The 25,942-nt window shown below is 39.7% G+C and overlaps 1 protein-coding gene across 3 annotated transcripts in view; it reads left to right on the top strand.

Annotated features, from left to right (window-relative positions):
• The window catches only part of iqsec1b (IQ motif and Sec7 domain ArfGEF 1b), a 471,503-nt gene that overhangs the window by 111,045 nt on the left and 334,516 nt on the right, over nt 1-25,942 (top strand). For all 3 annotated transcript variants that reach the window (XM_067998691.1, XM_067998690.1, XM_067998694.1), the window contains exon 2: nt 15,950-15,979. In XM_067998691.1, the coding sequence (XP_067854792.1) occupies nt 15,950-15,979 (30 nt within the window). The remainder of the gene's footprint in view (nt 1-15,949; nt 15,980-25,942) is intronic.

Raw genomic sequence — 25,942 nt, 5'->3', positions numbered from 1 at the left:
GCTGCTTTTATTCCCCACTCAGTCTTCTGCCGCTCAGGTCCGCCGCCGCTCTGCGGAAAAAGTTAGGAAAGCAAGGCAAAGCAGTACCTCCTTCCCCCACTTCACCGAACTCCCACACTCACCAAACTCTGAGCTGATCACTCTGTGCTCCGTTGCACTCCGTGAGGATAGATAAGGTTGTGAGGAAAGCATACGGAATGCTCTCGGCTATTAGCCGAGGTGTAGAATACAAAGCAGTGATGTAATGATGGAACTGTATAAAACGCTGGTAAGGCCACAGCTGGAGTATTGTGCGCAGTTCTGGTCACCACATTACAGGAAAGACGTAATCACTCTGGAGAGAGCGCAGAGAAGATTTACAAGAATGTTGCCAGGGCTTAAATTGGAGCTACAAGGAGAGATTGGATCGGCTAGGGTTGTTTTCCTTGGAGCAGAGGAGGCTGAGGGGTGACTTGATTGAGGTGCACAAAATTATGAGGGGCCTAGATAGAGTAGATGGGAAGTACCTGTTTCCCCTAGTGGAGAATTCAAGAACAAGAGGACATAGATTTAAGCTGATTGGCGGAAGGATTAGAGGGGACATTAGGAATTTTTTTTTACCCAGAGGGTGGTGGGTGTATGGAATTCGCTGCCCGAATTGGTGGTAGAGGCAAGGACCCTCAACTCTTTTTTTTAAAAAGTACCTGGACCTGCACCTAAAGTGCTGTAAACTGTAGGGCTGCAGACCGGGTGCTGGAAGGTATGATTAGAATGGGCACCTGGTTGTTCTTCGAGCTGGCGCGGACACGATGGGCCGAGTGGCCCCCTTTTGTGCTGTATCGTTTCTATGGTTGTATCCATAATTCCACTACTGCATTAGAGAACCTCCGGGGCCTGCTGGACGTCATGTTGGCTGCTGTTGTACAATCTTGTTGGTCTCTGCCCCCACAATAAAATGCATTTTTGAAGTGCTGCTGCAGGCCTTTAAGAAGCGGCTGCCCAATCAGATTTCCTACCCTCATGAGTTTGAATTTCATAGAAATTACAACATTGATACAGGCTGTATGGCCCAACCAGTACACATTGCTGTTTATCTTCTAAAAGAGCAGCAGCACCAATCCCATGTACCTGCCCCGTTCCCATAGCCCGATCTAATTCAAATTAAGGCGACTGTTGCACAGGGTCCAAATTGACAACTCAGGGCAGGCATTGTGTATGTGTTGCTCACCTGAATAGTGCTCAAACAGAAAATTGCCCCCATTGCTCTATGGTGTATCCCTCCTATCATTATAAAATAGCATATCTTCTGATTTACCATGAGCAATGCTACAGGAGATCTGCTTGTCTGTTCATTTTACAACTACTTTTACTTCCCCCAATGGAAAAAATCTGTTCAGTTATTGGGGAGGCACTTCCTCCACAGAAGAAATATTTATTGGGCAAGTTTACGGATATATTACTAGTTATGGAGTATTACTGGTGAGGCCAGGGTGCAGATTGCTTACCCTTTCTCTCGTGACAAGGTTTTGCTGTACGGAGGATATAAATACCTATTGGAGGGAGAAGGGGAAGAAAAATAAATACAGACTTTATTTTGAACTGCTGAAGTTAATGTTCTTATCCAGCATTTCCTGTATTAAATGCCATTTATGGACTACAGTATATTTTACATGACAGCACATCAATGTAGCGAGAAAGTCCAGAAGTAGATGTTCGTTTCTTTCTAATGTCTACTCACAGGATGTGTATGCACTGCAAAACCTTTTGTTATAGATGCAAAAGGATGTCTTCTGGCAATTTAGAGCTATGCCTGCTGTTCACTATCAAAGGATGCACCATTTTTATTCCGTTGTTCAGCTTGTGATGTGACACAAACATGGAATGGACATTTTATTTTTCTGATGACGAGCTTTTGAGAGAACATCAATTTGCTTTAGGCAGATAACTTCAAGGAAGGAGTCAGCATTTTTTCAGTCTTACAAATGACATGCTGGATCTGTTTTTGGTTGTGTATGCATTTCCTTGTATTTTTAGGTTTTGTTGTTGGTAGTCATGTGATTAAAGGCAATCGTTCATAAATCAAATGTTTTGGATGTGGAAGGACCTATGGTTTTCTAAACAGTCTTTCAAAATTGAAATGTAAAATTGCCATGAATCATTTTTGTCTATCATTCCAGAAGGTGTTGATACAGCTGGAAATCAGAGAAATAATCAGCAATATTTTATTTTAAATTGTAATTTTTATTTTAATAGTATAGTGCTTTTAAAATGTGTTACCTCATTTCTCCTTTGGAGTTATGGCCAGTTTGAAGGTGCATTATCTTCCAAGTTAAGGTTCACGCAAAACTTTATACACTCTTTAAAGCACTCTTTACTCAAGCCTGCATGTGATGACATCTGAGGGCACAATTTTATCATCAGAACCCCTCTGGGTTCTTGGTGTAAGTTCTTTGAAAGTGAAGATTAAGCAGCACTTTGTATGAGACAAAAAAAAATCACCATTTCCAAGCAGTATGAAGTGTTTTAATGTGTCACTGAAGAGATAAAACAATGGCTGTTACAAAGGGATTTGTGTTAAAAATTTGTTTTGTAAATTTTTCTCCATTGGTTTACTTACCAATTGATAGGTCTTCAGGTGTAATGGCAGATTGAGTAATGGATAGTGGATTAAAATTTGGATTTTCTTAAGCACGTGTGGGAATGATTTTGATTCGATTATTGGAAATGTCTGAACCTAAAGGAAATACAAAATCTGTAGCAGTTGCATATGAATTCCTGTTGGGCTAAATGGTATACAGGAACATACATTTTCATGATGTTCTCTATCATTGGAGGCTCTTCAGTCAGTATCTGAGATTCTTATTTCTTATCATACAACTTCACCAAAAAATCAAAGCATTAAAAACATCTGTTATGAATATTTGATTCCAATCATATTTAGCATCTTTCAAATTGGGTAAGTGTAAGTTTTGGGTAAGTGTAATTTCTACCAGAACATTCTGATTAAAGTTGTTCAACTACATTAATTTGTGGATAAGTGATCCCTAGGCCTAAATTTTGACAACGAGGCAGCAGGCGTACTGTGCACCCATGTAATGCGTTTAAAGCCTACAGGGCTACTCCAACAATGCATTTTGAAGGAGAAAGGAGGAAAAATGAGTATGGAATATCCTAGAGCGAAGCCTGCACCAGGGGATTCTCAGGCACCGCCCTGGAGATACTGGGCGCTGTCAGAAACTGGAGGGAGGTGCTATACCCACCGGACAGGAGGGAGAAACCTGGTTCTGTCACGTCGGCAGCGTGGCTGGAGATGGCAGACCAGGTTAGCAGCAGAAGCATGGTGCCCTGGTTGTGGCTGCAGTGCAGGAATGTAATGACCAAATGAGCTATTTCATGACTTAACCAGGTCAGGGAGAGTGAGTACAGTTACTGCATTCTGTGATGAACATTATCTCCCCACCCCCTCACACTACCCTGTGAAGCCGACTCCATCACATCACTCCTCACACCCACTTAAGGCTCAGTATCAAGTTGCCTTCACTTTCTGTGCATTTCTTCACCCCCTCCATTTGTGCTCCCATACCTCCCACTCACCCCAACCCTGATGTAATGTGATCAATCTGTCTGGTAGTCACCCTCTGATGCATCTGCTATATTGTCACCCTGACCCAAAGCAATGCATCCATTGGGGTGACCATGTCACTCTCACACGTATGTACTTTCTCCCCTTGTCGAAAAAAAAGTGCAAAATGCAAGGGAGAGAGCGAGGACTGGAGGGGAGCCCCCACAAATAGTGCCCCTTACAGAGGCTGAGGAGGAGGCCTTGGAGATAAGCTGTACTTAAGGGTTGAGCGCCTGGCCGATGGGGATGCAGAGACTGGCAACCTGTAAACATCTGGTGATAGAACTTTAACATCCCTCACATGCAACATGGATTGATGTTACCAATGATTGACCTGTTGCACACCTCAGTATGCTGATCGCAACATTACTTCTGAGATTATTTTTAACATTAGTGTCTGTTCTTTTCCAGGTGTGTCACAGACTGAAGATATGGGTGATTCCTCAGGATCTTCCTGCCTCTGAGGGCGCACTGTCACACCTTAGTGAACCATGCACCAGCGCAGATACTCACACCTTGGCGGGTCCTATTAGAGAGGTGGTTGGGTTGTCGCCTGGTGATTCACCACTTGCAAATGAGCGCGAGCAGACACTGATGGCAGGGGCAATGGTGGAGCATCTGTGTCGGTGGACGCACTCCTCTCCCAGCTCTGCTCAGCTTGGCACAGATGCTGAAACCCAGGGGCCATTCTTGAAAAGGAGAATGATAGACGTGCAGACGCACCTTTGTGACGCACTGGAAGACTTGACACATTGCCTCCACATTGACGCAGAGGCTGGAGGAGTCCACCTCCAGCATTAATGGACTGGTGGTACAGGTAAGTGCGGGAATATCTGCGATGGAGGGAATGGCAACTTCCAGTGAGCCTCAAGCACTGCTCACAAATGAGTCCATTCAGGCTCTGACAACGGCTGTGCAGACTCCGAATGCCAACATATCTGTCTCCTTAAACAGGCAGATAGATATTTTAGCTGTGGCCTTGGAACGCGTCAAGGATCTGCTCCAAGCTGTTGCTCTGCAGAGTGGCAGGAGTGATGTGGCCATGGCCAAGGAGAGGAATGATGGCCAAAGGTGATATGGAAGTGGGGACGTCACTCAAAGCGTTCCCACGTCTCACCCATTGCCCCCTCCCCTCCCCCCTCCTCCTCAACCAGTACCCACAATGCTGCCTCCTCTCCAGGTGGCAGAGTTTGCTCCTGCACAGGTGCAGATGGACAGCAGCCTTAGGAGGAGCCCTCATGGGCTCCGAAACCCAGAGGTCGTAGGCCAAAAGCATCCAAGTAGTCCGGGCATAAATCTGAGCAACCTGCCACTATCTCTGCTACAGCCGCAGAGGATGCACCACGTAGAAGTGGTCGGAAGAGGAAGTCGAAGGTTTTGTAATCACGAAGGGTATGCACAAGGGTGGCTAACAGACTGTCATGTTTTTCATTTATATTTGATTTTTGTTAAATTCACATTAAATGTTATTCTCAGCACCACTGCCACATCTTGCCCACTCTTCAATCCCTTTTGTGAAAGTGCTCTTTCCTGTGCTTCATGAATGGTGAGACTTCATGCCACCCATTGGGTGTGTTTACAATGAGTGTATGTGTGGTTGTAGGACTGTTTTGTGCAATGGAGCGTGGGGGGGTGTGCACGGGAGTGGTAGTCATTACAGGTGGTCTGAGCACTTCACTATAGTCATTTTGCAGATCTCCCCATGAGAATCTGAGTGTCTCCCCTGGCATGATGAGCAGCCAGTTAAGATGCTGCTGTGCCGATGGATTGTGCCTCTTCCGGTGCGGCGGCTGCGTGAGCGGATGAGACCTCATCCAGCAGTAACCCTCTCTGTTGAGTGATGTTGTGCAGGATGCAATACACAACTATTATTCTACGCACCCTTGCCGTTAAGTACTGGAGGGCTCCCCCAGATTGATCCAGGCGCTTGAAGCGCATCTTGAGCATTCCTATAGCGTGTTCAATGACAGACCTGGTGGTGATGTGACTTTTGTTGTACCGCTGGTGAGGTTTCTCAGAGGTATTATGAGCCACGTCTGAAGAGGGGTATCTGTTGACTCCAAGGAGCCAGCCCTTAACTGTTTTGTGCGTGGAAGAGGGCCAGGATGTTGGATTCGTGCACAATGAAGGAATCGTGGCAGCTGCCAGGGAGATTCGCGTACATCTGCAGAAACCTCTATTGGTGGTCGCAGACCAGCTATGCATTTATAGAATGGTATTCCTTTCGGTTGATGTTAGATTCCTGGCTCATGTGGATGTGCTCGGATTGATATGTGTACAATCAATTGCGCCCTCATGGGAAGCCAGCCAGAGAGTGGAAACCCACTGCCCTCTCAATTTGGTTGATGTCATCGATGGGGAAGTTGATGTAATGCGATGCCTTGGCAGACAAGCCATCTGTGACCTGTCATATACACTTATGTGCAGACGGCTGAGAGATCCTGGTGATGTTTCCACTGGTGCCCTGGAAGGATCTGGAGGCAAAGAAATTGAGGGCAGTGGTGACTTTAACTGCGACAGGCAATGCATGCTCATGAGGCCCATCCAGGAGCTGCCCTGCACGAAGGAGCCTGCAGATGTCTGTGGTCACCTGGTGACTCAATCTGAGCCTTCATAGGCACTGCTCAGAGAGGTCCAGAAAGCTCAGCCTTTGCCTGTACACCGTTTCATGCAGGTAGTGCCTCCTGTGACCTCGGCACCTCCATTGTTCCCCTCTCTGCTCTTCTGCAGGTCCTTGTGGCGCACTTGTCTTGTGGACCTGCAAGTCCCAGAACTCAGCTGTGCCTGCCACGGATGCTGATGTGCCTCTTCCTCAGATGTACTGCTGAATAAATCCATTGCCACCGCCCCCCCACCCCATCATGATGGTGTCAGTTTGAGAGGGTCCAAAATGTAGGTAAATATGTGAGAACACAAGAATTCTGAGTGTGAACAAAGAAACCTTAGTTGAAATCAAAGATCTCCCAGCCAAATGTTTGTCTGAGAGAACTGATTGACACGTGAATAAAAGGTGAGTTTTTGCAGCAGGGCAATCACTGGTTTAAATGTCCAAATGGCTGCCGGCTGCAACTTGCCTCTGTTTCCATGTGTTTGAGGCCATGGGAGATACGTTCAGGTAGAGTTAAAATTGTTTGTCTGCCTCAATCCACAAAATTTTAATTCTGTTAACTACTTCAACTATCTTAATTGCGTCTTTAAATGTCATCCCCAGGTGGGAAAGTAAGCTGTGAGGGGGACACAGTCTACCAAGGAACCTAGATGGGTTAAGTGAATGGGCAAGAAGGTGGCAGATGGAGTATAATGTGGGGAAATATGAGATTATTCACTTTGGTAGCAAGAATAGAAAAACAGCATATTTTTTAAATGGTGAGAAACTATTAAATGTTGGTCTCCAGAGAGACTTGGGTGTCCTCGTACAAGAAACACAAGCAATTAGGAAGGCAAATGGCATGTTGGCCTTTATTGCAAGGGGGCTGGAGTACAAGAGTAAGGAAGTCTTACTGCAATTGTACAGGGCTTTGGTGAGATGTCACCTGGAGTACTGTGCACAGTTTTGGTCTCCTTATCTAAGGAAGGATATACTTGCCTTTGAGGTGATGCAATGAAAGTTCGCTAGGTTGGTTTCTGGGATGAGGGTTGTCCTATGAGGAGTGATTGAGTCGAATGGGCCTGTACTATCTGGAATTTAGAAGAATGGGAAGTGATCTCATTGAAAGGTATAAGATTCTGAGGGGGCTTGACAGGGTAGATGCTGAGAAGTTGTTTCCTCTGGCTGGAGAGTCCAGAACTAAGGGACGTAGTCTCAGGATAAGGGCTCGACCATTTAAGACTGAGATGAGGAGGCACTTCTTCACTCGCGGTTGTGAATCTTTGGAAATGTCTACTCCAGAGGATTGTGGATGCTGAGTCATTGAATATGTTCAAGGCTGAGAGAGATTTCTGGACTCTTGGGGAATCAAGGGATATGGGGATCAGGTGGGAAAGTGGAGTTGTGGTAGATGATTAGCAATCATCTTATTGAATGGTGGAGCAGGCTTTAGGGACAGTATGGCCTACTCCTGCTCCTGTTTCTTACGTTCTTATAAAGCTGGCAGGACTTCTGGGTTTCTGAAGCGCACGTGCGCCCACAGATGCATCTGGGTGAAATATGTTATTCGGTGGGTTGGAGCCAAGTTTCGTTCCTGCTCTAAACATCATAATTTTTACTGTTCCACTCCCAACCCACCCATTCCTCTGGGTTAAAATTTGTGCCCTTCACTCCCTAGCCAAATTATTGACTGGGATCATGGTACAAATTTCTGTGGAGAATTTTACTCCGTATGAAGAAATATTCTTATGCTAATGCATGTATGTGTCGGTTGGTGAATGCTGGTGACGAAAACAGCTACTTCGATAAATAAGTTGCACCCCTGCATAAGTGTTACAAATTTTGGGTCTGCCTTGCGTCTTCTCTCAGGTTCATTTGATACTGGGCACTCCCATACGTTGTCCAAACATCTTGCATTCAGGAGTGTGCCCTACAATCCATTATCCAATCACGCGATGCATAATTTGGGTAGGTTGGGGCGTAACAATAGTACCCCTCTGTTATTTGAACTGCATTTCTTGTCTTTCAAACGTGTCCTTGTATACATCTCTCCGATCTTTCAGTAGGCAGATTGAAAACAATTTGAGACTAGGATAGATATGATTTTTTTTTAAGCTGCTTTATTTTACAGACTGCAAGTGAACGCAGAGTAATGGTAGTCATCAAATCTAACTTCACAACTTCTGGTCACTTAAGAAGAAACATATTATACCATGCCACACTCCCCCACATAAGTAGGCTAACTTGACTTTGTTTTTCTTGTCAGCCTTAGCTCTGAGCTTAACATGAGTTTTCCCTCAAAGCTGAGGTCCCTTCCCAGACCTAACTGGACTGGCATCAAATGACTCTTTGCCATTTTTGCTCCCCAGTGCACGGGAAATAGGAAGGCCTCTCCAAGTTCTTCCCCATTAAGTGATTATTAAGTAGGCCGAATAATGCAGACCAATGTGACCCTTCCGTTGGAGTGAGGGTCCCTTGAAATCATCCTTTTTCAAAATGTATGGAGCCACTCTTAGGGTCTGGGATAAGTCAAATGGCTCCTATTGTTTCAGTTAGAAGTGGTCTACGAGCAGAGACATTTCACAAACTGGTCCATCTAGCTTTAATATAATCAGTGCCTGGCTCATAAACAAATAAATTCCTTTTTGTCTTCGCTGCAGCCCATGGCTATAGAGAGAATTATAAATTTGTCATCCTACCTGGATTTCCAATTTCTAATTTCCAAATCCTTTTTGTAGAAAAATGGTGAAAAATTTCAAAACATGACAGTAGACATACAATGGAATTTAAATGGGCTAGTCTGAAGACAGACCTAAAAAGGAGTCATGACATCAACAAAATTTTTAAACATTTCTTTCAATAGCTATGCTGCAGCAATGATTGTGATACCATCAAGGCTACTGGCTCAGAGAAAGTACAGATCTAAACAGTGTGAAGGAAGTGAATTAACATCTGTGGATAACTATCATTAAGCAATGTTCTTTAGACTTAATTTAATACATACGTTAATTTGCGCTCTCAATGGTGCCATTAACACTTGCTGTTTAGCTACTTTATTTTTAGAAAACCAGCTAAAGTAGTTTATTTTTTCTCAATTTGTATTGAATATGCTGACTGTACGCCTGCCTCTCTTTCGTGAATTTTTTCAGATGTGAGATTAATTAAAACATTTATTTCCTGTTTAGTTTTTCTTCAATTTGCACTGAATACTCCATGTGCAATTTTCAAGGAGTTTTTAAGTAACTAGCTGCTGCTGCTGTTGTAGTAATTGCATTTTCTTCAAAATCTGGCTATGTTCAGAGCTCTCAGAGCTGTTTATTCTAATCTGTAGCAAAGAAAGACTCTGATGAACAAAAGGGCGAAACTTGCATAGAATGTAGGTTTGTTTTTTTTTTAAAAAGTCTTTCAAGTTTCTTGACAATTGAAATTGAACCATAGGCCTTTTTGTTTAGAACATATACCTATGGGTTGACTTGATTTTAATTTGGTTGCAAATATCAAAATTCTTAAATGGGAGATTGCTCACATTGGATTTTGTTTTTCAAGGACCATGCCACCCTACTGGCTCAGCACTGATGTAAATCTACTGAGTTTTGTGTAGTACAAATTGTGATATTCCAGCAAATAAAAGCAGATTAGAACTGGATTAGTATCAAAGGTCATACTAGAAATTTCTGTGCAACTAATTATGGAGGGCTTGTACTTGCGGAAACTTGATATGTGTCAGCACGGAAAACAGCTACTTTTAATAAACAATACACCTAGGCTGATATACAGCAGATACTTGAACTGCTATTGCAATTTTTGGAATGTTGAGTGTTTGAAAATATGTCTCATTATAAAAGAATTTGTGCACAGTTTCTGTGCCTAAGAAGTTGCTGTGTCTGACTTAGTTTAGTCGAGTACAGCATCAGTACTGAGAACATCTTGGGAGTTCTCGAGTTAACGTGCTGATGTCCTGTGATCTGGATATAGTTGCAAATGCTGCAGACTTGGAGTTTCATGGAGTTTATTTTTGTGTTGAATTTAACATTCCTTACATTGAGATTGTGAAGGACATTTTTGAACACACATTCTGCTTACATCAGTCTCCATTTTTAAAATGAACACTTTTGAGATGTTTTGATGTGAAAAGGTTCCATATAAATACAAGTATTAGTCTTGCTGGTACTTTTTTTTGTCTCATTAAAAATGGTAGCTCAAACGCAAGCAGAAGCTGTCTTATCTGGTGCAAGTTGAATTTTTGTTTATACTTGATGTAGTTGCATGTTAGCAAGTATTCGTGTAGCAGTATGATCTGACATTTCTATAAAATACATAGGAACTTGTCCATTTTAGTTTTGAGTGTCATTTTTATTAAAAAGCATTTTTTTAAAAAGCAAGTCATTTTATGTTGGATTTTTCTGACCAGGAGTTGGGACTTTAGAAACATGTCAATCTGCAAACTACTTTACTAACAGCAATTAACTATTAATTTACCTCATGATGTATCTATTCACACTGCTCCAACTTTGTAACTGTAGCAGGATGTGCTTGATTTAAGCACAGCTGTACCTCCTCAGCAAAATACATTGTGCATTGCTTGATATGGTGGTCCTTTTGTTATAAAACATCATAATATCCTCAAGGAATTAAATGAGAAAATTAGTGATGCTTTGATATTTTTCAGAGCTCCATAACTACTGGAGATCCTAAGGTTTGGAAAATAAGAAATTGTGTTCTAATATTCAAAAAAAAAAGTAAGGCATGAACCTAGTAATTATAAGCTAGTTAGCCAAGCAACCATATTTGGAGAAATGCATAAGGGCATTCTACAGGATGCAATAAATGACACTTCTTCTGTTCTTTTAAGTGATCAGAAGAAGCAGTCAGCATGATTTTCGGAAGTAGATAATTCTAAACATACAGGAATTATTTTGAGGGGGGTAACTAAGCTCGTGACAAAGTAGATGTAGTTTACTTGAATTTTGAACATTCAGCATTTGCCCAAGTTCCTCATGAAGTTGGTAAGTAAGTTTGAGGCTCATGGAATAGTTTGAAAATTGTTTATATAACTGGCTTAGAAACAGAAGATTGAAGCTGGTGACAAAATGCTCACCTGGGGATGAAGTAACTAATGGAGTTCCACAAAGATGTGTTCTTCAATGCCCAATGTTTACAATATTTGTCAACAGTATGGAACGCTGTGTCTGAAGTAGTAAATTTGCTGATGAGACACAACTTTGTTTGGGAAACTGTTGACCGGAAGTTACAATTATTGGCTTAGTACACAGAGGAGACAGTCAATTCTTTTTTAATTCTCAATTCGCTTTTAATTCTCAATTCGCTTTTAATTCTCAATTCGCTTTATTAACGTTATTAGATAATATACATACTGCTTATACGTCTGGTTAGATATAGGCATGCAGTTTACAGCAGGTTATACAGTTGTATACTCAAACTAGGATTTAAACGCACACCCACTAGGTTTCTCTGACTAACACTCCGAGTGGTCACAGAATAGAAAGGATATTATATTACCCGGAAAGGAGAGATAACACTGTTTTTTCTCCCTCCCTTCGTGTCTCGTGTCTCTACGTCCCTGACGTAGGGTCCCTACTTCCGCGATGGTTAGTCTCCGGAGTTTTCCTCACAAACACTGGCACCAAGCCTGCAATTCTTCAGTTTTAACTTCAAGCCTGTCTTTTCGAACAATGCTATCTTCTCCGGTTGGCATAAAGTTCCTCGAGTGGTCAGTGTCATCCCCTGATTGGCTCTGTTCCAAGGGGTTAGGTAGCATCACCTCATTGCTCCTTTTCTAAATAAGGACTGGTGTCTCATCAGAGCTCCTTTGTCCCTCGAAGAAGCGGAACTAATTCAAACCGGTTCTGGCCAATTCAGACCAGTGACTGAACTCCAGGTCACTTCAGTTCAAAAGTTAGTATCTTTGTTAGCAATTCGAATTAAACTCAGTAGTTTTCTGCAGCCCCTGGCCAACAGAAACGCATTGAAAGTGATTTATTTTGAGGAAAGTGAAGCTTTTAAAAATGATAATCTGGGACAAAATTAATAGTCACTTGGACAAGTATGGATTAATAAAGGAAAGCCAGCATGAATTTGTTTAAGGCAAATTGTTAACTAACTTGATTGAGTTTTTTGATGCAGGAACAGAGGGGGTTGATGAGAGCAGTGTGGTTGATATGTATATGGACTTTCAAAAGTTTGATAAAATGCCACTTACTTGGCTTGTCAGCAAAATTGAAGCCTGTGGAATAAAAGGAGCAGTGGTAGCATGGATACAAAATTGGCTAATCAACAGTAAACAGTCGTGGTGAACGGTTTTTCGGACTGGAGGAAGTATACAGTGTTACCCAGGGATCGGTACAAGGACCACTGCTTTTTCTTTTGATAAATATATTAATGAGTTGGTCTTGGGTGTACAGGGCACAATGTCAAAATGTCAACATTGCAGATTAAATTTAACGCAGAGAAGTGTGAAGTAATATTTTTGCAGGAAGAATGAGGAGAGGCAATATAAACTGGTATAATTCTAAAGGGGGTGCAGGAACAGAGATCTGGGGGTATATGTGCACAAATCTTTGAAGGTGGCAGGACAAGCTGAGAAAGCTGTTTGTTTTTTTTTAAAAAAAGCATACGGGATCCTGGGCTTTATAAATAGAGGCATAAGAGTATAAAAGCAAGGAAGTTATGATGAACCTTTATAAAACACTGGTTTGGCCACAACTGGAGTATTGTCCAATTCTGGGCACCGCACTTTAGGATGGATGTGAAGGCCTTTAGAGAGGATGCAGAAAAGATTTACCACAATGGTTCCAGGGATGAGGGACTTCAATTAGGTGGATAGACTAGAGAAGCTGGGGTGGTTCTTAGAGCAGAGAAGGTAGAAAGGAGATTTGATAGACATGTTCAAAATCATGAAGGATTTAGATAAAGTAAATAAAGAGAAACTGTTTCTGTTGGTGGAAGAGTCAAGAAGCAGAGGACACTGTTTTAAGGTGATTGGCAAAAGAACCAAAGGCAACATGAGGAAAATCTTTTTTATGCAGCGAGTAGAATGTGCTGCCGGAAAGGGTGGTGGAGGCAGATTCAATCATAGCTTTCAAAAAGGAATTGGATAAATACTTGAAGGGAAAAAAAATTGCAGGGCTACGGGGAAAGAGCAGGGGAATGGGACTAATTGGATTGCTCTTACAAAGAGCTGGCACAGGCTCAATAGGCCAAATGGCCACCTTCTGTGCTGTCACCAACATGACTTGGACCTGTTATGTAGACAGACGGAGATATGGCAGATAGATTTTAATATGGATAAAGTAGTGTAATGCATGTAAGAAAAAGTAATTGAAGGGGTTTCCAATAGGTAGAGGTGAAAAGGATTAAGTAGTGATCATTTATGATACTCAAAGCATCTGGGCAGTATGAGACATTAAGCTAGTTATTAGATGGCAAGTCAGAGTGATTAGGTAAATTATGGAGTATGGATTGTAGTTTTGGTTACCCTACTTTAAAAAGGATATAGCAGTATTAGAAAAGGGTTGGCGAGTGAACAGGGTATTTTCAAGTCTTTTGAGTCTTGAGTAGGATGAGAGGATATGATAATAAAATTCACAAGCCTCAAGCAAAATTAGAGACTAGAATTCCATCCCAATGCCCCCCCTCTTTCCCCTCCTCCCGCACCCCCCCCCCCCCAAAAAAAAAGCAGGATAGTGGCTATGTAGAACAAAATCCCATTGAAGTAGTTAACTTGGGGTCAACTGGCACTTTTAAAGTGCTGGATCAATAGCTGTTGAGAAGCAAGATTGAGGGTTAATATTTAATGCAACTTAATTTTATTTCTTCTGGGGGTCAAGGAAGGAAGTTAGAGTTCCCAAAAGTATGGGATTCAACAGCTGATGTGGGAGGGAAAATCCATAAGAATAATGGTACATAGGTTCTGTATGGAGTGGGCTTAATGGCCTTTTCTTGCTCTTGGATTTTCTCATGATTTGTGTGAACAGTGCTGTGGGAGATTCACTAATAATCACAATGTTTGGAAGTTCAGAAGGCCTACTGACAAATTTCAGCCTAAGCCATGATTTCCCTTTTGAGTAGGAATGGGACCCAGTGGATTTAAACACAGATTTAATTTCAGTGTCCAGGTTGAGGCATATTGCAGAAATCAGCTAATGGTTGCAGCCATTGTTTTCCTACAAGTGTTAGTTATCTATTTTGTTGTAAGTGGAAACTGTTCTATATAATACAAGAATACTGCCAAGTAGGCAGTTGTAAAACCTAAGCTTAGTAGATATTAAGATTGTTCCCCACTATGCTTTTAATAGTATCGTCATTACAAATGTACTTTAAATAAATTCAAATGTTCACTTTTTAAATCATTTACAACATGTACATGTTGCTACATGCTATATTTTTCAAGTTCCTATTGATTTTTCTTCTCTTACATTTAAATTGTGCTTTACTGTGGGGCGACATTTGTATTTAAAATTTCTTGTTCGAATTAGCTTTGCTAAACACATCGCATATCCTATTTAAATAATGCTTGATGATAATGTGTAGTTCGTTATCAATCAATGGCTCAAAGAAGTTTTTGTCTTTTAGAAGTAGTTCAGCGGGGTGGTTATTCATTCAATTTGCTTTTCCAAACAGAATCGCAACTTCAGAATGTTGTGCTTCACCCCTCTAATTTAGAAATAATTTTCTTGCTTCTCTAATCACAGGATCAGCCTGACTATATAAACACTTATCAAACCTAATTTTCGTCTTTCAAATTATAGGCATAAAAAAATGATAAAAACCTGATTTTCAATATTAGTGGAAATAAGAGTCATATTTCATTGAACTGCTTTACCTTTGAGTGAAAAATACAATGCATAGTTTCCAAAATAAGCATACAACTTAGTTTGTAGGCAATACAACTTAGTTTTCTGATTTTTTTTTTCTCTAGATATTTAATCTAGAATATTATAAATAAGCCTTTTGATTTTACAATTAAATTAAACATTCGCCCCCTCCTGACCCCCTGAAAGGTGTATTCAAAACTAGGGTTGACCATGATAAAACTTTGAAATGCTAGTATTGGCATACCATACTGGGGTGATGGAAGAAGCCTCTTTCCCTGTTTCCTGTAGGGATGACTTCTTCTCTACGGTTACCTATATCGCACACATATGTCTGAAGTTCCATGAGGAAGAAGATGCTGAGGATAGTTAATATCCACATAGACTCCTTTTTTAACATTGTACTTCAATAATAAATGCATACAACTATTAAAGTATTATTCCTTTCAGAATCTTTTTGCTGACTTTAAACTCAAACTGAGTTTAATGAACATGGTTTTATTTTAGCCCAAAAAAGTATGTATTCACTTGATGCTGATTTCCAGATTTTCTTTGACCCAATTTCAGGGGAAAAAAAAATCAAAACCGAAAAATCTGCAGCCTAGTTATATTTTTCTTGGAAAAAATGAAATATAGCACTTTTTCCATTCAGTATTCTTTGTGGATTTAGTCTTTCATTTTGATGTTCAGTGCTTGGGTTAAAATAAATTGTTAACTGAGTATTATAAACATGCAATTGTAAAATTGCTGAAATAAAAAGTATAGTAACAGTGCACTTGAGAATTAGATTTCAAATAGACTCTGGGTAATTGTTACTTCTACCTTGGCAGTTGATTTGAAAGCATCTAATTAAATGAACAGCTTCTTAAAATCCTTTTTCATGAGGTTTTATTTTTGTACTAATTACTCCTCCCTCTTTTTACTTCACAGGTACGAACGAGAGAGCTCAAGAAGTGTCAGGTTTGTGTTCAGTTACCACTCTTCATGTCTTGGTATTCCCTTTGGCGTGTGGTATTTTAATGAAACTGTGCCCTTTGATTTCTACCTTTTTATCGGTTGACTGATTACACCTAAAACCTGGATGCAGTGGAACTTGTGCTTTGAATTCAAAAAATTTGGATTCATTAATGGTTACCTATTCATGCCTCAGTACAGTCTGTAATGAAGTTTATTTAATCTGTGTTGCTTATTTGTGCAATAATCTTTGTTTTCTTTTGGTAAATTACAATGCAGTGAGTTGTTAAATGGTTAAGCTCCATGCATTGCAGCTTTGTAGATGCTTTAATGAAAATGTTTATTTGCTGGAACAATATTTCTACTGTGATGGCTTTAAACAGAAATGAAAAATGTAAGTGAATATTGAATTAAATTAATGTGGCAAGTGTTGAATTTTTATTTGTTGTATGAGGCAAAATATTCTACCATTTGGTACCTCAATAATTGTTACTGATTTATAGTTTTGGCAGATTCTAACGTTCTCCGAAGCCTGTTCATTTCATGTCCTATTGCTTGAAACTGTACAACATTAATTGATTTGTGCGTATTGCTGACACCCAAATAAGAATTTAACAAATCGAATGCCTAAGTTTTACTAACCAGTTTGTAATTTTCTGTTAAAGAAAGCAAGTTAATAGTGTGACGCTTCGAACATTTTTGTGCTACAATGATATTCTAGTAGTTAGAAAAAATGGGAAATTTGATTGCTTTGCTAAATTGTCACGTCATTAATTTGCATTTGTAAGCATTCTACTTCTACACAATCTTGCAGTCACAAATCTATTTCTATAGTGGAACAAATTGCACAGAAACCTTTTGGTCTAGCAATGCTAATATTTGACAGGAAGATAGAGACACAGTAATAAAATAAGATGCTAGCAGTGGAGGAAAAAGCCTATTGTTTTATTATAATTTTGTTAGAATTTTCTAGAGGTTAAAATCTATGCATTTCCTATGTAGTCCCATGAGTCAGAGAATTTAATAGATATAGAAATGATGTGTTCAATCTGTATGACAGATATTTGCAGTGAAAGCTTATACTAGTCTAGCTATTTCCTGAAAGTGATGCAACCTATTTTCTGCTGTTTGGGTAGAAAAAACACTCATCTGTTTTCAAAACATTTATGATGTGACGTTTCCTGAAAGCTGGGTTGATATCAGAACACATTAATAAAAGTGAAGTTCTCCACACACTACTTGGAGAAGTGGCAAGTTGAGGTGAGGCCCTTATTCCAAGAGGGAAACTCAAACTGCTATGCTTGTGCACCTCTTGACAGCCGGCTCAAGAGCAGCCTCAGCAGGCAATTCACTTCCCTGTCCTTTACTGGAGAATAGTAGATGGCAAAAAGGCAATAACAGCAAATGGGGAAAGCAGCTTAAACTGGGTGGAGAAGCTGAAAGTGTTATTTCCTGTTTAGTAACAAGCTGCATTTGATAAGCAGAGAACTGCACTGGCAACTTGTGTATACAAAAAGATGCTACTGGATGGGATAAGCTTTAAAATATGGTCTGTAACAAAGCAAATGGTGCATCGGGAAATTTAGTAATATCCCTAATGAACTATCCACTATTAATGTTTTTGTTTAGCTTTTATTCAGTGTTCTGTTGAATAGTGGATAGTCCAGACCTGCTCCATCACCTCGATTGCCTACTTCCACCTCCCATAACATCGCCCTCAGCTCATCATCTGCTGAAACACTCATCCATGCCTTTATGACCTCCAGACTGGACTATTCCAATGGTCTCTTGGCTGGCCTCCCACCTTCCACCCTTCTAAACTTGAGCTCACCTAAAACTCAGCTGCCCGTATCCTAACTCTCACCAAGTCCCATTCTCCCATCACCCCTGTGCTCACTGATCTACGTTGGCTCCCGGTCTGGGAATACCTCTTTTAAAAGTTCTCATCCTTGTTTTCAAACCTCTCCATGACCTTGCCCCTCCCTATGTCTGTAACCTCCCCTAGCACTACAACCCTCCAAGATCTTTGTGCTTCTCCAATTCTTGCCTCTTGTGCATCCCTGATTTTAACCGCTCCACCATTGGCAGCTGTGCCTTCTGCCTAAGCTCTGGAATTCCCTCCCTAAACCCCTCTACCTCTCTCTCCTCCTTTAAGATGCTCCTTAAAACCCCTCTCTTTGACCAAGTCTGTCCTAACACCTCTTGTGGCTCGGTGTAAAATTTTGTTTGATAACGCTCCTGTGAAGTGCCTTGGGGCGCTCACAAATGAGCAACACAGATTAAATAAGCTTCAATACTCTATATTAAAGGCACTATATAAATGCAAGTTGTTTGTAGTTGCTGAGGACTTAATGCAAATGAGTGATATGTGATCTTACTACTTTCTTTTGTAATGTGAATGTCCAGCATTTACAGCAGCTTCAAGTAATATACTGACCCTTTGGTCATAATAAATGTAAGTCATCATGTAAGGGAAATATTCAATAATGTAAAGAAGATTGAAGAAACATACATTTAAATTGAAAATATTACATTGTAAACATGCAGAAAAAATATTTATTTCAAATAACCCCTTGCTGGATTTGCCTTTTAAGAGTTACAGAAAAATGATATTTTTCCACAGCACATATCTCTTAATGATATGGTTGGATACAGGTTAATTGTATCTTAGTTTAAATTAACAGAATTAAAATGAAGTTTTGTTTCAGCTTCTCCTGCAGGAGTAGGCAAACCATTTCATAATATCGGCGACACTGTGCTTGGACCAACTATAAGATTTGAGTAGGCTGGTGTTAAGTACTGTTTCCACTGCTTCTCCACCTTTCCGGTGGGAAAATGTAGGCCCTCAATTCTGTTTCTGTCTGATAGTACAACTGAGATTGGGAGCTTCCTGTATGAGCGGATTCGTGGGCATGAATCCACACCCAGTGCTTTGTATTTCCTTAATCTGGCCCTTTTTTAATTAATACAACATACCCAAAGTTCAGTGGGGGACCAATTTTGAATTAAAAACACTGATCCCATTCTGTAAAACATGCAGATTGTATGGACTTGCACGGTAGCTCGCAATCATTCATTAATGGGGCTCTACTTGTCTATTTAACTACCTGCTGCCACAAGATGCTGGTCTGATGGCCTTTGCTGAAGAGCACATCACGAGGGTCTATCTTGTCATCCAAAAAGTGTAGAAGTGGCTTTAAACATGTGCTGTCGGGATATAGTGGAAGTACTTTTCCTTGAAGTTGGCAGGCCTATGCAGTCACCCTCGTTTGGAGTGAGATTCATTTTGGTTTAAAAATTAACGAAGATAGCTCCATGTGCTTAAATGGGCTGGGTATCTGTAACTTCTGACATTTCCCCATGTTGACAGCTGAGTCTGTATGGACATGAAACTGCTGAACTATGCATTTTGCTAGTATTTGCATTCTGGGTTAATTAAACAGAGAAGCAAAAATCTGGAGGCCTCAATGACAGCCCAGCAGGTCGAGCCTCCAACCACACAGACAGAGTTTACTCTCGTATTCTCGCTCTTTCTTTCGCTCTCTCTTTTCTCCCCTCTCTTGCTCCCTCATGTTCTCATTGTCTTGGTCTTGCTCTCACTCTGGTACTAAATCTTAATGATTTTTGTAGTGCTTTAATGTCAAGCCATTTTTGATTGACTTTAGCAGCCATCATAATTTTTTAAGTCACTTACCATGGTGTGCAAGTCTCCAAAAAGTGCAGCATATTTTTGTAAAAATTGTTTTGGTCGAGTGTTTGCCTCTTTGCTCTCAAAAAGCCCAACATAATTCCAAATTAACATCTGCATCTTTGGTATTCTTGGTTGAAGCAAGTCAGTGCTGCAAACTTGTCAAACTATTATTGTTCTTTGATTAGTACACAGAGATTCACTTTAATTACTATTCAGTGTTCAAGTAACTCCACTTCAGCTCAAGTCCACAAAAAGAATTACAAGATGTATAGAGTCAGTACCCTTGCTGCCCAAACAAGTTTGTCATATTGAAGTGTATAGCTTATACTATGTTCTAAACTTGGAGGGACCTGTTGGAGGAAGCCTAATTGTCATTTCTATTTCCCTTTAGAAATAACACAAGATTAATCTTTTCAAGAGTTGTAGATCAGATCTCTCAAAGTAGTGGATAAAAGAAGGTTCTATTCGTTTGTGCTCGCTAAAAATTCTGAGGCCTATCGTACTTGGGGAGATTATATGTAATATGTGAAAGATAACAAATGTTACTCATCTTAAAGTGTAATATTCCTTATTCTTCCAATGTGGTCACTCTTGACATACCAAATAGCACACTCTTTGCCACATACTTTGGGCTTATATGAATAGATTCTAATATTTGAATTTTCTGCATTATTGCTATACTGTGTAATGCAGAAAAAAATTACTTTTTGTTTGAACTTTAATTGATTTTGTTCATCAGTTTTCTCTAGTTTAAAGCAGTAAATATAATGGTAATATATACAACATTTCCCTGGTGCTATGAAGACCTGTATAGACCTCCTTTCCAGTGGTATTACCTAACTCTCCTGCTGAGTGAAACTGAAGGTAATATTAATAGAAAGTATTTCAAATATTGTTTTGAAAATGCAGCACTAAAATTCCATTATAGACTCAACTCAGTACAGGCCGTTGCTTTCTGTGCCCTTGGCAAAGCTGTTTTCATAGTGGGTCTAACCAACATCAGATCTAGTACAAGGCTGCACAATAGCTACGTTCCAGGCAGGATTTAATTTTGCAAGCGTTCTAGTTGCTGTTGTGGGTGATTCTGAATCTGCTTTAACCTAATGGGCTGTGCATTCTGATTCTGCATCCTGATGAATTTAAGACTGTATGTATACTCTTTACTGGAATCTGATCATGAAGTTTGTCCTCATAGTGGGAGTTTATGGCATTGTAATTTTTTCCTTCTGGTTAAAATCGTTTTGAAGTTGATTGGCAAAGTGGACCAAACCCTATATGTGTGTCGTGCTGTTCCCCTCAACGTGAGGGAAGCCAGAGAATTGTGGAATGCGCTGTTCTGTGTTATGAGCTCCTGATTTTGTGATGGTAGCTAAATACAGTAGTGGCAATAATTGGCCAGTAATCACAATATAATTAGAAATCCATAACAACGTTGACTTAGATTACAGTGCCCACCGCTTATAGCGGGCACATTGGTACTAATGCAATTTACCCACTATACACAATGGATGCTTTGAAGAGAAACAGTACATCCACCAAGTAACGGGTGATGCCTCAGCCTAGAGAGTGAGTATTTGATCTCCCAAGCAATCTCACCCAAGGTCCATACACCTGTACGTTGCAGCAGGAGCATCGGCAATGACCTCATGGTGTCTGACAGCTGAGATCCTATCCGCTGCGAGTTTGAGGGGAGCATGGGCATTTGGAAGAATTGGCATGGGGAGTGTGAAGTGGGCATCTGGAGATGAGCATCCTCAAGATGGAAGGAAGCCACAGCTGTTCTAGAAGAGCAAAGGCTATTGAACCAGTTGCTGAGGACTGAGCCAAGAGAAGGGTAAGAAATCTGAGGAGAGAAACTGAACACTATCAAACAATAACTGGAAAAATTCATCAAAGAATATCATTCATTAATCACAGTCAACACCTCATTGGATTTTAGCATTTATTGAAGCAATCGACAATTGAGTGAACACCTGTTTTTGCCCGAAATACATGGAGTACTTAACACTTTGTAAGCAGCAACTTTGTAATGGAAATGGAAAATGTATAATGGAAATGGAAAATGGCTAGTTCTTTTTGGTCAATTTAAACATGGGCATCTTAAGTTGTGGAGGCTGTATTATGTCTGCTTTCAATAAATATGCTTAACTTTGAGCCCAATGGATGAACAAGATTTGCCAACTTCAGTCATCATGCATTCAAGTCCACATGTTGCAAACTGGCAACCTGTGGGCTTGATGTTCACAAGAGATGGGACGGTATAGCTTTTCTTGTGGTCCAAATTAAGTACTTGTTTGATTTACTTTCATAGATTTAATTAAATTGTTTGCTATTTGTATAGTCCCTGGGTGACTCTGCAGTTATATAATTAATTATAGTCAATAAATGCAAAATGAGTGTAGCATTTTAATTTTTTGTCGTGTAGCAGCCATGCTATTCATGGCTTTTTATCCCTGAGTTTCAGTAAGAACAGTGCATTGTGAAAGATAAATGCATATTACACTGGAATACATGTTGAGTTTGATTGTTACCCTAGGTGTAGCGCCCAAGCATTATGGTGTGTATCTTATGAAAACAAAGGTTTTAGTTTGTTTCTAAAAACTGAAATGGTGAATAAACATCAAAAATTAACAATGAAATTGGTGTCAACAAAATAACAATTGGTATGTGAACTTGTGTGTATACTATAAATCTGGAATGACGCTGAATTAATCTTTTTTTCCCCTACAGTTACAGAAATTCTTCGTTGGGCTAGAATGTTAAGCGGCGATCTTATTTATGGTTTACTCAAATCAATAAGGTTCTTGAACATTGAAGTCAGGTGGCATAGGGTTTAGCATACAGTAAAGGTCACGCTTACAACCACACTGTTACAGTTCTGAGTTCAGTATCTTTTAGGCCTTTACAAATCCAAAAACTTTCTACAAGATGCCAATATTGATACATTTCTCCCACCCCCTCTGATAATTCACACTTATCTGGACTCCATGATACAAAAGTTAAAATACAGCTCCATATAAAGAGAATTTAATTGACTGATCCCTTATAACTTTAGTTTTCTTTAACAAGCCTTTTTTCCATTGGGCTAACAAGATCCCTTCATTATTTTATTGATTAGTTTCACCCTTGTTACATTATAACTGTTGTTCTACCAAGTGAAACCTTTAATTATTAGTCATTGTTTCTGTATCATTGCTGTCAATTAAAAAAGATGTCTGCCCAGATGTTTCCCTTTGCAGAAAAAACTGTTATCCCACACTGTTATAAAGTTCTTTGAAACTTTAGGAACCAGTGTGCAATGACATGTCTTTAAGTCTCTCATTACTTCATCAGAAACTGAGCATTACTGCAGGGTCAGCCCTGGCCCAACAGCCCAGTGGTCACTCCAAAATGACTTATGCTTCCCTACTTAACAAGCAAGGTTTAACATTATTAAGGGAGTACTGCATTCTCTCTGAGCAATGTAGTGCTGCAGTTCGACATAAAAGATAACATGGCTCTAACTGAAAAGCGTGGAGTTCTCCTCGAGTCCTGATCAGCATTCTCCAATGCCACTAAAATACATTAATCTCATTGTTGTTTGTGTGACCTTGCTATATGCCTACATTTTAAAATAATTAATTGCATGGCAAATGCTTTTAGATGTGACGAGGCACTATATAAATGCGAGTCTTTTGTTTCAGAGGCTGCCTTGTATGTAAATTAATTCTGTCCAATTCATTTTATTTGTAATGGACCAGAAATCACTCAGAGCATTGAGGCTACGGTCACTGGCGCTCCTGCAAATTAAATGAACAAAATTACTTATCACTGGCTCTGTGGCATCAAATTGCTTGAATTTGAACTTTTCAAAAAAAAAATTGTGCATGATCAACCCAGCCTCTGAGCAGCGTGAGTTGTTGCAGCTGGAAAAGTCTAAGAGGAGAAGACACACCCACAAAATCTGTCAGGAAGAGAATCATGCCCACAGATTCAGGCTGCATTGCTCAAGCAGACATCATTCAGTTAGTATTCTGTATGAAATTGTAAATAAAAAATTTACATTTTTTGTAAAAAGCCAAAGAAATAATTGAATTAGGTAAGACAGAAGGGAAAAGTTTTTTAAAAATTAACTTTTTTTAATTTAAAAAAAAATTACTGACCAAAAACTATTAAAATGAGGAGTAGTATGAGACTCCACAATTTTAAGTTAATTTTTAGTTTGGCAGTCATGAAGACTTACCACGCTGTTAAAACTTAGTGTAGACCTATAGTACCTGCTTGGTGGCCTAATTAGTTCATTTCAAGCAGGGCAGATGAGCAAGTTGGCGCTTTTTCAATGATTTCTCTGCAGCGTGCAATGTCCCTTTTTAATTTGAAGTTGTTATATCGCCGGCGAACCACCAGGAGCGAGTTCCGGATTTCTGTGTTTCACTGTGCAAGTGTGAACGGTGGAACTTGCTCCTTAATTCACCACTAACAACGGAGTGTGCTGTTGAGCTCTTCCTTTATTTTGGGAGCAATTTGTGCCCCATTGGCTCTGTATTTAATATTTGTGATTTTTACAGTTGCTCCTAAAGCATGTAATTTGTACCTATTATTGTATTATCTGTAATGTATGTGTTTTATGGCACAGGTAGAACAGGACCAGACTATTTGGCAAGTATTTTATAATGGTTATACTCTAAAAAGACAGTGACATTATTATAATTACCAGAGATTGATTTTATCCACATTTGCCTCATTAACATTTACATCTGTATGATGACAGCTGAGTAACATGATGCCTAAAATGAGCAAGCATACCAGAATAATTACTTGCTATAATCCCACTGGTGTTTATACTTATTTGATTGCCATATTGTGTTAAGCAATATCATTAATCAGTTTTTTAGAAATTAAGTATTGCAACTTCTCGATAATTTAAAAAAAAAGTATTGTAGCTTCACTGCGGTTGGAGTTCATAAAATCGTGCTGCATCTTGAAACTGGAATTAATAGTGTAAACATGGAGTGCATGAATGTTGGTCTTGCAACCTGAACAACTGGCATTGTAAAAATCACCTTAATCTTCTGCACCATAAATCACGTGCTGATCCACATCATTCTATCTCCAGTTGAGTTCCTGATTTCATCTAGATCAAAAAGAGGAAACAAGCAGTGGTTGGGAGGATGGAACTGGACAAGTCTTGCACACCAGCTTATGGTACGTTTTTGAGTAAAAACGGCAAAGGTCTGGGAATAGTTCTTCTTGCCACCAGAATATGGTGTGCGCGCCCTGGGAAGCCTAAAATAGGGAAGAGAATTTTTTAAAAATTATAGGCATTTTGGTTAACTAGATTTTGTGTACCTTTCTGTCCAGCTAACTTGAATACCACTGAGGCTAATGTCAACTTGTATAATACAAGATGCAACTGCGACTTGAATTAAATGTCCCAGCATCATGAAGCGCTTCCAGAAAGCCAGGGGAACTTTTTTTAAATTGATTTTTGGAATTCTAGAAAAGGATGAAGAAGAAAAGAGTGAAACATAATAAGTTGGGAGATATGAGGACAGGATCAATAAAATCCAGATTTAATATGGAAAGACAAGAACTGAGTAAACAGCAATAAAGTAATGCTACAAGAGAAACTGGGGCAAGGAGGAGAAAATACTTGTATTATGCACATGGGCAAATTTTAGCAGGCTGTGATCACGAATTTCAATATTGGTAGCACTTTATACCTAAAATGTTTCAGTTTTGTAGACATTTATAAGTAGCTCATATGCCTTAGTGTTTCTTCCCCCACCATCTCACTGCCACCTAACTTTAACTTGACCACTTTTTCCTACCTAAAGCCATTATTGTTTAAAAGATGACTTGTGTAGCAACATCTTTTTCTAGCTGAGACCTGAAGTATTGAATGCCAAGCCAGTTAGTCATAAATGTTTTGACCAACCACGTAGTTCCCATACAACAGTGTATTGTGACTTTCCATCCCCTGGTTGTGTGTTTTGATATAAACTATGTACATATTTTAAAAAAATTGGTCCAGGGAACAGCAACTATTTTTGTGCAACCTGTGTTTTACTGAATATTTTGAGATGTTATCCAAAAATGCGATAATTAGGAAAATATTTGTTCAAAAGTAAATTGTTGGTTAATAGTATTTTACCTCTGGTGTGTATTACATTTGTAAGAATTAAATGAATTCAGCTGAATTTTGTAGAAGTAACAACATATTTAGCTCTATACATTATCTGATGTTTTGAGAACCCATGATTTTTTTTCCCCCCAAAATGTTTTTTTGTCCATGTAGT

This window comes from Heptranchias perlo, chromosome 17, assembly GCF_035084215.1.
Source record: "Heptranchias perlo isolate sHepPer1 chromosome 17, sHepPer1.hap1, whole genome shotgun sequence".
Taxonomy (NCBI): Eukaryota; Metazoa; Chordata; class Chondrichthyes; order Hexanchiformes; family Hexanchidae; genus Heptranchias; species Heptranchias perlo.
Note: the sequence above shows the minus strand (reverse complement) of the source record. Positions and strands in the feature narration are given on the sequence as shown.